Here is a 16,279-nt window from a genome sequence, read left to right on the forward strand (position 1 = left end):
ACCATTTGCAAGTCCAACTTGCATTAATTTTATGATTACAAATCATAAATTTAAGACACTAATCCTAACAATAAATTTAAAATATTGAACATAATCATAAATTTGGAGAGTAATAAAACATTAAACAACCAATTATTGTGTTTGACTTCTCCCTTCTAGTTTCACCAAGGGGCCTTCTTGTAGCTCCTCAAGCTTAGAAATGTTGGTTTCGCCTTGCCTGGGGGACTACCTAGTGCTCAGGCAATTTTTGTCATGTTCTTTGTTTGGACAATTCCCTTCATAATCTTTTGGACAAATGTGCAATAAGTTGTTCGCCTCGCCTAGGTGACTACCTTATGTTCAAGTGATATTCATTATGTCCTTCATCTAGGCAAATTTCAATGTATTCTTAAATAGTAGTATTAACCAAGTAATTATTACTGTATTTCAAGGGGGTGCACAGAGATTACACAAATAACCACAAAACTATTCTAACTAAGAAAACTTGGGTATAAAGGCATTTAGTGTGTGCATGCTTAAATTGTACAAACTATTTAGAATTTTCAATCGAGTTAATAATCATCATCCCTTTGGTTTGACTCTCTAATGTTCCTAGCAAAGTTCTCAAACTATCAACAAGTTTGGGCCCATGCGGCACAATGCCCCAATTGGGGTGGCAAGAGGTGTCAGTGTGAGATAGATTCCTATGTATCTTATTTTGAATAGATTCACCACTAACGATAATTCAACATAATTGTGGTTATCCTATTTAAATACCAATTAATATCTTCAGTAATAAGGTCATGGTCTTAAAAATTAGATTAGGTTTGGAAGTATGGTTAAGCATTAGGAAATGCATTAGCACTCCCATCGCCTTTCTACATGAAATGTACCATGAAACATGCATGGATGTACTTAGATGGAATTAATGGTTGTTTGTTTATATATTTTCCTTTCTCTTTATTATTGAGTCCCCTCAAAGCCCTTCCAAAAGTCTTATTAGGCATGAAAATTATCTTAATTAAGGGAATTCAGGTATTGCACAAGTGTGCTCTTTTGAATTAAACATTGTCATCAGATTTATTCCAGTCACTCTTTTGTTAAAAAAGGTCAAAATCAAGGCAAAGGAATCTAAAATAACGCAACAAAACTCCCATTTCAAATACTATCCAAACAAAGGAGATTGTTTCAGCCCACAATAATTTTTAAATACTTTTATTTTTTTATTATTAAATCTCCTCAAAATCTTCCAATAGTTTGATTAGAAACAAAATTATCATCTAATCTTTACCAAAATCTTGGTGACTGCACTATTGTGCTATTTTAGGGCATTAGTCATCGGCATGATTTAGGTTTCACAAGATAGCATAAATATTATATAAAGCTAAAAATGCACATATCTATAATATTCTCCTCATTCACTAGGTCTATTATTTCACTAATAGTTTAATTTACTTGAATAGTTTTAAAGTTCCATGCAAAATAAAAATCATCCAAATCTTAATCGTAAAATATATGGTCTAAACACTATGTAAAATCATTCGAGAAAAAGGGCAGAAAATACACATCTTTATTAAAAAAAATGAAAAGAATTAATGTAATAAGATGATATTAAAATTTTTAGATAAAACTGTGATTAAAAATCATCATTAAATTTATTTTATTAGACATAAATATTTTAATATATGAACAAAATTTGTATTTCACGTACTAATCATTTTTTATAGATAATTAATTAGTTTGTGGGATGTTCATTTCTAAAAGTAAATTAGTTATAATAAGTTAGTTATAATTAATTATATAAAAAATAATATTGATATGTAAATAAATAATAATGTGAAATTTTTATAAATTCATAAAAGTAAATAAATATTAATAATTTTCAAATTTTTATCAAAAGTATAAAATTTTAGAAAAAAATATAAAAATAATTATTATCTATATTAATAAAAATTTTATTGTCTTGCATTTAATTTCCAAGAATTGTTATGCCGCTAAACAAAGTAGCCTAAGAACTAAAGTCTTAACTCACGTGATGTGTTGGAACATACGAAAGGAAAAAAATGCCATTTCCTATCTTTTCACGCTTTTACCTCTGCAATTTTTGTCTGCACTCTCTCCGCATGCAGAGGGGGAGAGAGGGTGGGGAGAGAGAGGGAGAAGCATCTTTTCTTTGCTGGCAAAACCAAAACCTACCCGTCCTTATACGGCATGAGATTTTGATTCATGGCAAGCAAAATTCCTCTTCGCCACAACCTTCGCCACTGCAATCCTCTGTGTCATCAGCTCTACATATTGCGAAGCCTCCACTCAAAGACAAATGCTGACAGCATTGCCGCTTCTCATCCCCTTTACATTCCAAAGGTCTCTTTACCGTCTCAGCCGCATCTTTTTATCCTCAACGATCTCTTTGATTTCCTTCAATTAAATTCTCTCAAACCCATTTGCTCCATAAATTTCATTTGTATGCGCATTTCCTCACATTCCGAATTCGGTATCGCCTCAGTTTTTAATCACTGATTTGGTGTGAAGTCCATTTCACAGAAAGTACATATAATTAAGAGTAATTCATGGATATTTCGTTAGATTTGGGGAAATTCCATTTTGGGTCTGGTTCTGTGCTGGTGTTGAATAAAAATCATTTTACTATCTAATTAATTAATTAATTTGTTTTGTTTGATTCTGGTAAAGATTGGTGGGCATTTGAATCAGTTTTTTTTTTTATCTGATGATAATAATAGTACTGAAAAGTAAATTTCTTTTTTTTTTGTTTTTTGTTTTTTTGTCAACGCTCCAAGACAAAGCAAGTCAAGGACGCAAAAGGAGACGTTACAAAGGCGTTTCTGTATGTTGTCAAGGCCGAATTGCGTCTCTAGCTGGAACAGTTGTTTTTGCCTTCCCATTTTGTTTTTGTTTTTTCGTTTTTTGTTTTTTGTTTCTGTTTCTTGCTTTGATTTTTTTTTTTTTTTCCGGTTTGGGAAATTAAAGGGGTTTGGCTTTTTTGGGGGATGTGGGAGTAGGTAGGGGAAGCCGTAGATTTTGGTCTGTAACCTGTTTGTTGCAAGAAAGAAGGGAAATGGGTTCGAACAGAATGCTTGCGAGGAGGGCTTTGGAGACTGATACACCAGTCATGGTTCAGGTATTTTATCTTTTGGTTTTCGCCTATGGGTCTACTTTGTTCTGTCCAAATCTCTGTTCCCTAAGAAATAAATCTCTCTCTCCCCCCCCCCCCTCCCCCCTCTCTGGTTGGGAAATGTTATTATTGTTTTGTGGAAAGAATTATTTGATGGTTATGGGTAATGGGTTATTTTTTGCAGATACAGCAATTGTTACGAGGTGTTAAAGATGCCATGTCGCTAGCCCAGGTCTGTTCGGTTCTCCAATGCAAAAGCTGTCATTTTGTTTTATGACGAATTTTGTGCCTGTATAGGTGTTGAGAGATGGTGGTTTTCACATGTTTCAATGGGACTTCTCTTGAAACTTTTAAAATTAGGCTTGTCTTGGAACTTTTCAAATTCGTTGACATCAACTCTGGAAATCAGTAAAGGAGTTTAGATAATGCAGGTTTTTTTTTTTAAATGCATTGATGATTGTTTATTGTTAATGTTGTTGCTTTTGCAAAGTTCTGAACTTTGCATATAGTATTTACTTTTGGGATATCCTGGTTTTGCTCCTTTTTAGTGGTAATTTTGCCCCACCAAAATGAAATAATTCTTCTGGGGAAATGGAAGGGAAGAGTTTATAAAGGAATGGAAGGTACTGGAAAGGAAAGGAAGGTGGAATGAATACCTTCCCTTTACTGGGGAGTTTTATAAAATATATGAGGGTAAAAGAGAGTGAAGATTGTAAAGTACACCCACCCTGTCTGTTTAGAAGGGGGAAGGAATGGAATGGATTATAAATATGGAATTACCAAACATGGCATAAACCTAAGGGCAAAGTTGGAAATAAAGAGAAAAATATTAAAACCCCTTCCATCCCACTCCCAAAACCTTGCATTCCCTTCAATCTCCTCCTCCCGAGCATGGCATGGAATTGAGCAGTGATTACCTCCTGTGAATTGTTGTAACTGAGGAAGTTTTGATTGGCTTTGAGTCAACTTAGCTGTTGTAAAGAATTGGACCATTTGATCGACAGTTTTTTACCTTTTGATATTTAACGGTAATGATGATCAACTATATGTTCACCGGATTGACTTCTCAATTTTGTTTGGCACATTATGGAAGAATCTTAGTTGATTCTAGCCCGTGAATGAATACATTTTTCTTTCTTCTAAAGTCTAAAAACAAAATATTCTAAGATTCTCTGCGTTGACCTGAGAACTCTAATTCTTAACTGTCAAGTGTTTGGGATAATAAATGGTCCACAGGGTTGAGGTCTGTGTGCTCACCTATTTCAAGTGGCATCTTAGACTTTCTAATATGCAATTATTGTTTTTTAATAATGGCACCTTTGATGCATTTTTTCTAACACTTTAATACTGCATAAGATTAACATTGTTTGTTCAAGTAACGAAGTTGCATAAAATCTATGTTGCAGCAAAATAGTTACATACTATTTGTGGCACAGAGACATAAAGTTTTGTTTTGTGGTGCCATCGTAGTTTAGTTATATTGGGGCTTCTTCCTTTGTAATGTGCTTCTATCATTTTGTTAGCTTGAATGTTGAGAACTCCTGTTTCTTACAATTAATTACTTTATGCTTGCAGGCATTGTATTGAATGACTTTTTGGACTAGGACTTGAACTCATGCCACAATCTGTTATTTGGACACAACTTGAGGATTGTATGCAAAAAATAAAATTTTTCTTAACTCTTTCCATAGACTTTATACTCACAAATCTCAATATGAGTCTAGCTCATTCATTAGCAAGACTAGAGTTTGTGGGAATAAATAAAATCGTTCAGAGGGTGATTGGTCTAAAAAGATGTGCTATTTGGTGCTTCATTTGATTTTCCTGTTGATGCCAATCCTATAGTTAAAATTCAGCATGTGTGAATTTTTGTATTGACTACATTGTTCTAATGTCATTGCTTTACTTTTATGCTCAATTTGGACTGTACCTTGAGGTAGTTTCTGTCCTTTCGCTGCGTCTGGCACTTTGATTTAAGTGTTTTTGGAGGATTTCTCTGTTGACTGTTATGACTGTATCTCATTTTTCTTTGTATTGAGATATAGGGGGTAGTTTATTGGCAACCACCCAAGCAGGCATTGGATAAAGTAAAAGAACTTGTATGGGAGCCTTCAACTAGTCGGTATGGTGCTGACGAAGGTCTTCCTGAGCTTAGGGAGGCATTGATTAAAAAGGTGTGCACTGTTAAGTTCATAGATCTTTTTCCACTTGAAAATGTAGGTTGTCTCTCTGAGTCAAGATTTGATGCCTGATAACTGACACTAAACAGTGCCAGAGTAGCTTGAATGAGACTAATTGTTTGGTGCATTTAAAATTGAAAATATTGTTCAATTCCATTGTCATTTCTCAGAATTATGACACTCTGAACTGGGGTACTGGGATTGGGGGTGTTTCTTGGTTAGTTGAGAATGGAATAACGTTGTATTCTATTCATCAGAAACGCATGAAAATCTCTTTTACATGACAAAAACATCAATTTCAGCAATTATTAAGCAATTTGCAAATTGATATGGGATCTGAAAGTTGAAACTCTTTAGGACAAAACCTTTTATCTTTATCACATCTAATATTTTGTGGTATAGATTGGAAGTATGGTTGATTTCCAGGTTAAACATTAGTTGTGTGTTTCTTATTAATAAATTGTCATTATATTTAGTTCAAAAAAAAAAAAAACTGCATTGGCTTGGGGTGTGTTTGCCCAGTGCCTCAATGGATTGTTCAATTCAGTTCAGCTAACAATTGCTTTAATTTTAGAAAGCTTTAGCCTGAGCCTGGAGTTCTGACATTATTTGTCTTATTCAACTCCTCTAATCATTGTCCCAGGAAAATATGGGATTTGGTGCAGCTATCCACCTATTCTAGGGTGTATTTTCATTAATCTTTTTTTCTACCTTGGTCACATTTTTATAGCATTCTTTCTATTTGTAGCCTCAGCTTGAACCTTATCAGTTCTTCCTGATGCTGTTATTGGCCTTTGTTGCATATGATAAAGTCTTGTTAGCCTATTTTATTTCTTTTCCTGCTTGATCTGTGCAGCTGAATTTCTCACAAATGCATATATTTATGTTGTCTTTGTTATTTCACTTTTTTTGGTATTTGACAGACTTCTACCATGAGTTGGAATTTTTCCAGCACTGATATTTTTAACATGCCTTGAGGCACAGTTTTGGTGGCAAATGGTTGGGTGGGATGTGAGAAATTAGGTTTTGAATCATAAAAATAAATAAAAATAGAAATAATATTCCTGACTATGAGCATCAATTGGTATTGTCTCAAATATTTATGTGCACTTATTATTTTTATTTTTATTTTTCAGTTGCACCAAGAAAATAAGCTATACAAATCTTCAGTGATGGTTACCGCTGGCGCAAATCAGGTGATCTGGACTGCATTCTGTTATTTGCATTATTTAGCCTACAGGTATTTAAAAAAAAAAAAATGTATCCAAATTACCAAGCTGGTTCTTGAAACTCAGTGAATGTAGTAAACTTTTAGGTTTTGTGTTCTTTGGGCAGCAAATTATACTGGAAGAACTCCTACATGTTGTGGGAGACTACTACATAGAGAGTGGATATATCAGAAGTATCAAATACTCAATTCAAATTTTTAAATGTTTTTTAAAACCGAGTATCAACTTGTCTTGATGGCAGGCATTTGTGAATCTTGTTCTTACATTGTGTGATGCGGAGGATTCTGTGATTATGTTTGCACCATATTACTTCAACGCATACATGTCCTTTCAAATGACGGGCATTACTAACATATTGGTGGGCCCTGGTCACCCAAAGACGCTTCATCCAGATGCAGGTGAGGGGCGCTTGAAACATTTGAGCATATGAATCTTGTACGATACTCTGGTTCTTACTTGAAAGTGCATGCTATTAATGCAGAAAAAAATTTCCATGTAGGCCAAATTGTGTGTTTAAGAGTCTTGTCAAATTTGAAAAACTTTTGGTTTTGACAGCCTTCAGTCTTCTTTTGTCAGAATGAAACTAAGGAATATCCCTTCAAGAATTTTTTAGTTCTATTGGTGCTAATTGACATTTTGTTCTTGGGGTGATATCTTTTGAGTCTAACATTTCTTAAAATTTATTTTTTGAATGAAAGATTTCTCAGTTATTGTTATAAGCAATAGTAATTTGGTTTGTTAGGCTTAAATTACTTGATATGTTATTGTACAAATGATTGCTTAATACAGCAAATAATGCATTGTTATTAAAGGAGTACTGATGAATTGCTATCTTTGACCTAAGGAGTACTTCATCTGGCATTTTGAATTCTTATTAAGTTGTGTGTCTTCATAGGCATCATTTATCAGTATTCTCTCGATTTTCAGACTGGTTAGAGAAGACATTATTGGAAACTAAACCAACCCCAAAGCTTGTTACTGTTGTTAACCCTGGCAACCCATCTGGGACCTACATTCCAGTGCCTCTTCTCAAGGTCTCTCTATCTTTCTCTCTCTCTCTCTCTCTCTCTCTCTCCATGTTGCACGTATGTTACCTTCTAAAATATTTTTAAAAAATGGTGTGTTAATCAGGTATTTAGAACAACTTGTTCAATTTTATTGTTTTCTGTTTCTCTTGAATTTTCTGATCAGCTACTTTCTTCCTCTTAAATAGAGGATTTCAGATCTCTGCAAGGATGCTGGATCCTGGCTTGTTGTAGATAATACATATGAGTAAGTCTGTTATGCCTTTATTCTAGATGTAAAAACTAGAATATTAATTGCTCATGATGATTTCTTTACTATGGTTGAAAAAATTCCTATTGACTTTTTGGAAGAAGCTATAATAATTTTGTACAGTTATTCAATGCATTCTTACTGAGACTATATGAATTTTCAAAAAGAAATAGGCCCATGTTAAAGCTTATTGTTGTTTAGTGTTGTAATATAAGGCTGTTAATTTGTTCCTTTTTTTTTTCCTTTCTTTTTGTTAGGCCCTGGGGGGAGGAGAAGTGGTTTGACTTTGTCAGCCTGAGTTTCCTTTCTTTTTTGTATACTAGTAAAAAAATGTCACATGCAATGCATGCGTAATAAGTAGGACGTAACTCTTAAAATACACTTATGTTTGTTCCGTACGCAAGAATGGAATGGATGGAATGGAATTGGTCTTCATAATTTTATATTTTTCATATAAATTTTCATTCCATTCGACTCCCAATTAATTCCTATTGGAATAGGTACCTTTTAGAGAGCGAAAAGAATTCTCCTATGGAAAGAGATAACTCTTAAAAGAAAATTTTAAAGAGTAAGGATAAAGTTGTAAGATTAAAATAGGGATGATTTTGAGAAGCTTTGAAACTTTTCTAAAATAGAGAGAGATGTTAATGTTGTGTCCTCATAAACACTACCTGCCTTTCAAGAAAGGAAAAGACATCTATTATGAATAGGATATCTCTTATGAAGAGGGTACCTCTTATAAAGGAGATAACTCTTAAGAGACATCTATTGTGAATAGGATATCTAGAACTAAATAACTCTTTAAAAATTCATATTGCAGTAGGTACCTTTAAGAAGTTTAATAGGCAGAAGCACATAACTTTTTAGAGACACCTACTGAAATAGATATCTTTTAGAGGGTGAATAGGTATCTGTTATTGGAAAAAAGATAAAATTATCAGATTAAAATGGGGGTACTTTTGACAAGTTTTGGAACTTCTATAAAATAGAGTAAGAAGAAGAAAGGGGGGGAGCGAGAGAGAGAGAGATATGATGTTAGTGTTGTGTTCTTATGTGTTAATGTGTAAACACTATCTCTTTACATAGGTTTAAAGACATTCTTCCATGAAAGGAGACATCTTGTAGAAGATACATCTAATATGAGTAGGTATCTAGAAGGAGATTACCCTTAAAAAGGCACCTATTTGAATAAGAATGGAAGGATAAACTCTTAATTAAAAGCACCTATAGAAATAGGCATCTTTTACATAGCAAGGATGAAATTGTAAAATTAAATTAGGGGTAATTTTGAGAAGTTTTGGAACTTCTCTAAATAACGGAAAAAAAGAAAACAGAGTGAGAGGAGATGATGTTATTATTGTGTTCTTTTGTGATAACATATAAAAACTCATTTCTGATATAGAGGAAGAGACACGATTTCATGAAAGAAGGCATCTCTTAGAAGAAATTATTATGACTAGGGTAGTGTTATGAAAGGAGAGCTCTTAGAAGACACATATTGGGATAGATACCTTTTAGAGATTAAGGATAAAATTGGAAGATTAGAATAGGGGTGATTTTGAGAAGTTCTGTTACTTCTCTATAATAGAGAAAGGAAGAGAAAAAGGAGATGATGTTATTTTTGTGTTCTTCTTTATTAAATGAGTAAACTCTCCTTATGTGGAGATAGAGACACCCTTTTATGAAAGGAGACATGTTTGACACATCTATTATGTATAGGGTATTTTTTTATGGAAGGAGATAGCTGTTAAAAGACACATATTGGAACAGATAACTTTTAGAGCGTAGACAGGAATCTCTTATGAAAGGCGATGCATCATTTGGTGTTTAATTTTTTAATAAAAATAAATATTTAAAAAGGCACCCCAGAAAACACTCACCTTTTCCTTGTTTTTTTTTATATGTAGTAGGAGATACTTGTTTCTTTTTTCTTTCTTTATTTTACTTGTTTTTTTTCCGATTTTCTGTTAGGAAGGTTTCTTATCCTTGTGTATTCTTCCTTCTCTTCATAAAGTTACTTTCTCTATCACCCATTCCCCCCCCCCCCCCTCCCTAAAAAAAAGGGGAATGAAAAATCTTGAACTTATAACATGGTAGAAGTGTTCATGGTTTATTAGAAGAACTCTGTTCATCTTTTGTTACCTTGACAAGTTACTAGATGCTAGAAAGTACGAATTTTAAAAATGTTTTCTATGCATATTAGCCCGTGTGTGAACATTTCCATGATAAATTAGTAGTAACACATTTTTTGTAGAAAATAAGGCATGGGAAATTAAGATGATTTGGGCACTTGCCATGTTGATCATAAAATGTACTTGTTTTAGAGAGTTCTTTAAGTGATATTAGGTGCAATAATATGAATTGATGTAGTAATCAGGGATTTGATGGTACGCCAACTTTCAGAGGATGTTGCTCTAAATTGAGTAGAATCGCAGAAATTGAACCCAACCTACTGGCACTTGAAGCTTTGTTGTTGTATTGGCTCATTTGTGGTCAGCTATTTGAGGTTGATTATTTTCAAAGTACCTAGTTGGAGATTGTCTGATATGAGGAAACTAGCATCTTTGTGCAAGATATTTTGGACTGGGGAACAAGAAAAGGGGAAGTAAGGTCGAAATAAAGGGAAAAAAATGAGAATTAATATTCCCTGAAAAACATGGAATGTAGATGAATCTGTGAAGCATTTGAAATAGAAAAGAGTTCAGCTGACATTAAAAGGAAAGCATTTTAATGAAGCTTTGTAGTATCAACATAGTCAAAGATGGTCATATCTAATTGAATGAGGTTCCTAAGGTCAATTGGTACCTAGATATATTAGTGTAAATACGTTTGGACATTACTGTGAACTAGAGTTATAAAAATTTAAAGAAACAGTTTTTTTGGATACACTATTTATGTATAAAAGTATGTGTATAAAATATCTGATATGTAGCACCATAAAAATGTGAAATTCTTAGATTAGATGTAGAGGGATTTTAACAACTTCATGTCCTCATGTCTTTTTATCTAGTTTTCTTGATTAATATTTCTGTTGTGTTTTGCTAGTGTTCCTTTGGATGATCCCAAATCAATTTTTAAATAAGTAGATGCCTACATAGAGTGTGCAGCTAGGAAACGGGGACACATTTGGAAGCCTGAAGTGTCAATGCCTGACATGTGTTGGATATTGACACCTGCCTGAGACATACCCAACATGTATTGGAAATTATTTAGTTTATTTTTATTTTTGGACTTGAAATGCTTCCTAACATGGCAAGGACACTTTCAAGACACTAATTGCACCAAAATGCTGCATTTTTGTTGCCCCTTTAATTCTGTTAACAAAACCCAAAATAAATAAGGATGGGTCAAGCGATTGAGAGTCAAGTTTTTTGACATTGGAGTGGTTGGATGTTCAAGCCCTAGCACCACTATACCAGCCTTGTACAGCACTGTTTGACCTCCCAACCCCCAAACCCCCCCCTCTGTAAATTCATCGCCATTTTGTCACTCTTTGTTAATTTTTTTTTATCTTCTTTTTTAATTTCTTGAGCGACAGCCATTGCCCACCATCAGCCATGCCTTGAGTTGTTTTTTTGTTGCTCAACCAAAATTCTATAATATGAATCTAGTTGATTATTGTATAATATGAATCTTTGTTAATCTTTTTTTTATCTTCTTTTTTAATTTCTTGAGCGATAGCCATTGCCCACCATCAGCCATGCCCTGAGTTGTTTTTTTGTTGCTCAACCAAAATTCTATAATATGAATCTAGTTGATTATTGTATAATATGAATCTAGTTTGTAAAATGTGTAATTGATAATTTTGCATGAATGGTGCTTATATTTCGTTTTAAATAAAAAATAGCCAAATATTTGTTATATCTAGAAGGAAAAACGTGATTGAATATATATAATTAATGTATCCTGACGTGTCGTATCCACATTATTTTGAAATTGTCATATTGCCGTTCAGTGTCGCATCGTATCCATGTCTCATGTCGATATTGGTGCTTCTGAGGTGTGCAGTCTGATGCAAGATGTCGCTTCCTGTGATTTTGCTCGACACTATTTGTGTCATGCAGATGAAGGTGTGATGCAATGATTTGTCAAGCATCAGTCATTATATTGATTGATGCATAACAAATATATAAGAAATGTATGACTAGATTGTCAAATTACCAACAGGAATTTGCAAGGTTGCTCCTTTGTGACCAGTTGGACACAGGTTTGAGTCCAAGGAAACAGCCTCTCTCCATAATGAACAAGGGGTAAGGCTACATACATTGTGACAGCCCTCCCCCTTCCCCAACAAAGCAGGGAACCTTGTAGCCAGGGGATGTGCTCCACCCTCCCCTTCCCACTCTTTCTTTTTAAAATTAGGGTGCTTTGTTGGTTCAGTTGTGATATAGAGGGTAATTTGCTGATAATGATCGATTCGTCACATGTTTCTTTCAAGAATGTATTTGTATTGGTTCCTTCACTGTCCACTCTTGAAGCATAGTGTGTAACGGAGTCTTAGTGATCATATTTGCAGGTACTTCATGTATGATGGTTTGAAGCATTCATGCATGGAAGGTGATCACATAGTCAATGTTTTTTCGTTCTCAAAAGCCTATGGGATGATGGGATGGCGAGTTGGATATGTAAGTAATACTTGGTGCTTCATATGTAAATTGTAATGAGTAATTGATTTATTTGGTAAAAAATATGATAAATTGTTTCCTGTTGATTAGAACCAATTATGATGACTTGAAATAATTATGAATTTGGCATTCTCTCTGCTGATTGAGTGATAGTAAACTTTACATTTGCAAATTGTTTTTATCTCCCATGTTGAATTGTTTAGAAATGATTAGAAATGTTGCAAAAGATTTCATGCGACACATGGGGAGAAGACTTCCTTGAGTTGACTTGAGTGGTTTTAATATAGCAAAAATTTTCTAGATTCATTAGCAGGGTTCCTAGAGTGAACTGTTGGTTTCATTTCTCCATTTATGGTGACTGAGCACATGGGGAGCCTTCAGAAAACCAAAAAACATGCTACGTAGAAACAGATTTGATCAGAAATTGTAAAGCCTTCATTTAAACTCTCAATAATGTGAAAATCAGGTTCAATAATGTGAAAATCAGGCTCTTAACTGCTCATAAAACTCAACAATGATGTCAGGACCGATTAAGTTTGCTGATTGAACAGGATTTTCCAGTACTTAATTTGTAAACAGAAATTTAACTATACTTTCTGTCAATTTTCCATATGCACGCAGATAGCATACCCAACAGATGTGGAGGGCCTTGGAGCTCAACTCCTCAAAGTCCAAGACAACATACCCATATGTGCCTCGATAATCTCACAGAGGCTGGCTCTCTACTCCTTAGAAACAGGACCTGAATGGGTCACTGAACAAGTGAAAGACCTCGTCAAGAACAGAACCCTTCTTTTAGAAGCACTTTCACCTTTGGGAAATGATGCTGTGAAAGGAGGAGAAGGTGCAATTTACTTGTGGGCAAAGCTTCCAGAAAAATATCGGGATGACTTTGAAGTTGTTTACTGGCTCGCTCGGAGGCATGGGGTGGTCGTGATACCAGGAAGTGCGAGTGGTGGTCCGGGTTACATTAGAATCTCCTTTGGCGGGTTGAAAGAGGATGACTGTAGGGCTGCTGCAGAGAGGTTGAGGAGAGGATTAGGAGAACTGGTGAGAGATGGGATGGTGCAGTAGCTGTTTGTCTGACATTTAATTCAGTATTGGAATTTCATTCCTTAAATAATTGGGGGGTTCCTGCATTTGGAAAGTACACTGAAATTAGTATATTTGTGTCAATTATGTAAAGTGAATTTGGCACTTTCCTCTGGTGCCTGTATACCATTCACTTCTTTGTGAAATAAATGCAAAAGAACTTGTGTTTCTGCGTTTGAAGTTCCTTGTTTTGAGGTAACTGATGAAACTCTGGTTGGCGAGGGTGATGAAAGTTCTCATTCTTTTGTCCGTTTGGAGGTGATCTTATTGTCGCTTTGAAATGAGTTTTGTATTTTAGGCACAGAGAAATCACTTGTTTGGAAATTTTGTGCCTGGGAATATTATGTCCTTTCTTCGAAAATTTAGGATTTTCAAGAAATGGGTATTCTCGATTATCCATAATCATGTTTTATGGGCTTATTATCCAAAAGTTAAAGAATTTTCAAACATTATTTAAAAAAAAACCTTCCGGCAAAAGTTATGAATGCAAGAAGGATTCAAGTGTTTTAAAAGAAATGTCAAACATTTTTCTTGCCTGTGTTGGACTCCTCCATTGTCTCAATCCTAACTTTTGTTCTTAAAAACAGTGAGTTCTGTACTGCGAGCACACTGTGCTCACAACTACTACTCCAAAATTACTCTGGATTGTATGCCACACAATAGAGAATGGGTGAAGATGTAGTTTTTTGGATGATGATTTTCTCCAAATTTTACAATTTATAATATTTTTATTTTATTTTAAACTTGCACAATAATTTAATTTTACTTTATTTTATGTTATTCGAAACTATCTAGCACCGCATTTGGGAGTATGGAGTGCTAATAATACACTTACCTGATCTAGGGAACCCCTAGTTTGTTTATATTGTCATTGTTTTAATTTTCATTTTTTCTCTCTTGTTGAGGTTTGAAATTAAGATCTCTCTGTCTTGATCCAGAACAAGGTGGAAAGCTTGATTACATAACTGTAACAGCAAGAATATGCATCCCAGGGTAACCTGGTAGATGCCGGTTGTGGACACCCGGACGTTATCCAAAAAAAAAAAAAAAAATACCCTACTATTTAATACGCTTTATTAATTACAATATATGCAGACCCATGAAAGCACAATAATTTTAAATTTTGAATTCTTAATTTCATCCTCATAAGATTATTTCAAATTTTCTCTCCTCTTTTATAGAGACTTGGTCAAAAAATTTTGCTTCCCTTGACTAGTAAATAATCTTCTCGTCACAATGTCCCAGAAGGTCAACCCCGAAAAGGGAGGTTGAATCTTCAAATCGTCTCGACCGAATGGTGAATCCAAAATTATATGTAGATGCATAATGCATAAGGATGAGAAATTGGTCAAAATATAGATCAATGGAGTTGCTACAAACATATTTTTTTTACTCTTAAGTGAGATCAGAATGTCTATTTAACACTTTACTACTTCGTCAATCTCTAAGCTACATCTAGGTCCAAGAAAAATCCATATTTAATGTTTTGCATTATCAGGTTGGATTTGGGAGTAAAATTATGCAAAAGAGAAGGTACTAACACCCCTTCACACCCATCCGATGGACAATACCTAATTAGCTTAAGATTACCTTTAAAATCAACCGATCAAAACTTAGATTCTTCTATTTTATTTGATTACAAAGTATTTAGTTATTGAATAGATCTACAAAAGATAGAAGCTACCCTCATCTCAGGATCCCTATAGGCATGTGAAGACACAATCCTCAATGTCCCCCCTATAAGTAGTGGTTATTTATCGAGTTCTCTTCAAATTAAATGTTTGATTTACTTTATCTTTATTGGAAGGCCTTGAGAAAGACAAAAATCCCTTTCACTTCTAATTTCTCAAAGGCATACGAAAACATAATCATCAAGTTTAGAGGTTGGTTGGTAGGGTTTCGTCTAGCCAAGGTTGGGTCCTCAACTACCAAAAATTTATAAACCTAACTACTCCCAAGTTCAATAGAACAGTGAGTAAATTGGGTATCGATCCTCAGGAAGTAAAGTGCAATTATCAACCACTTTCAATCTGGTTTCTTATAACTTTGTGTAAAAGAAAGTAAAAAGGAGAGGTTTTTAAAAGGTTTTTCTATCAATCTATTGAAAACAAGTAAATTATATGTTAGCACTACTACTACAAAGCGAATCTAAGATCATGTATCACGCCTAGACTATCGTTTGGTGCAAGTTATGTTCAATCAACTATCCATCTTAGGCTAACGGTTAAGTGGACCATTCGAGGGCATAGAGTAGTGAAGGTGCACCAATCGTTCGAAACATGGTCGGGAACTAGGGTATACTCTATCTCAACGATCACGAATCCATCTCGTACATAAAGCGTAGCCTAATCTGCATAGATGACTAAATCCCTAACTAGGCTATCCTATCCCCTAGGGTATCATCAATTTCATAGATGTAAACTTACATGGAAATTAAATGAAAGCATATAAAGGAAAGAAGTAAAGGAAAGTAGTTAAATGAAAGCAAGTAAATCAAAGCATGTAAAATATAATTCCATTGCATTTAAATCGTCTGTCACTAATGACTGGAGCTGCAACCAAATGATCATCTATCTACGAGGCAGCACAAGGATTTCGCAGATTGTCACAGGTCTTTGAAGACCCCTTGCACGAACCAGTACAGTAAATTAAATAAAAGCATTAAATCCTAATCTAAATGACTCTCAATGGCTTCTTAAGTTTGTCATTAACCTAAGAGAGGCCAAAGAGGAACCCTAAGAACATATTTGAAACTACTATCTATAC

General features: G+C 34.3%; 1 protein-coding gene across 4 annotated transcripts; it reads left to right on the plus strand.

Annotated features, from left to right (window-relative positions):
• The first annotated feature begins 2,078 nt into the window (after positions 1–2,078).
• LOC131158903 (aromatic aminotransferase ISS1) lies at positions 2,079–13,693 on the plus strand. Of its 4 annotated transcripts, none has more exons than XM_058113839.1 (11): positions 2,079–2,343; positions 2,778–2,863; positions 3,000–3,118; positions 3,297–3,344; positions 5,158–5,286; positions 6,429–6,488; positions 6,763–6,919; positions 7,449–7,555; positions 7,735–7,793; positions 12,313–12,421; positions 13,043–13,693. In XM_058113839.1, the coding sequence occupies exons 1-11, from the start codon at positions 2,300–2,302 to the stop codon at positions 13,493–13,495; spliced, it is 1,371 nt and encodes a 456-aa protein (XP_057969822.1). In that variant the 5' UTR covers positions 2,079–2,299; the 3' UTR covers positions 13,496–13,693. The 4 variants fall into 4 exon arrangements, with proteins under 4 accessions (XP_057969822.1, XP_057969823.1, XP_057969824.1 ...); XM_058113840.1 differs by having other exon boundaries at positions 2,778–2,824; XM_058113841.1 differs by lacking the exon at positions 5,158–5,286 and having other exon boundaries at positions 2,114–2,343.
• The last annotated feature ends 2,586 nt before the right edge of the window (positions 13,694–16,279 follow it).

Source organism: Malania oleifera, chromosome 6, assembly GCF_029873635.1.
Source record: "Malania oleifera isolate guangnan ecotype guangnan chromosome 6, ASM2987363v1, whole genome shotgun sequence".
Taxonomy (NCBI): domain Eukaryota; kingdom Viridiplantae; phylum Streptophyta; class Magnoliopsida; order Santalales; family Ximeniaceae; genus Malania; species Malania oleifera.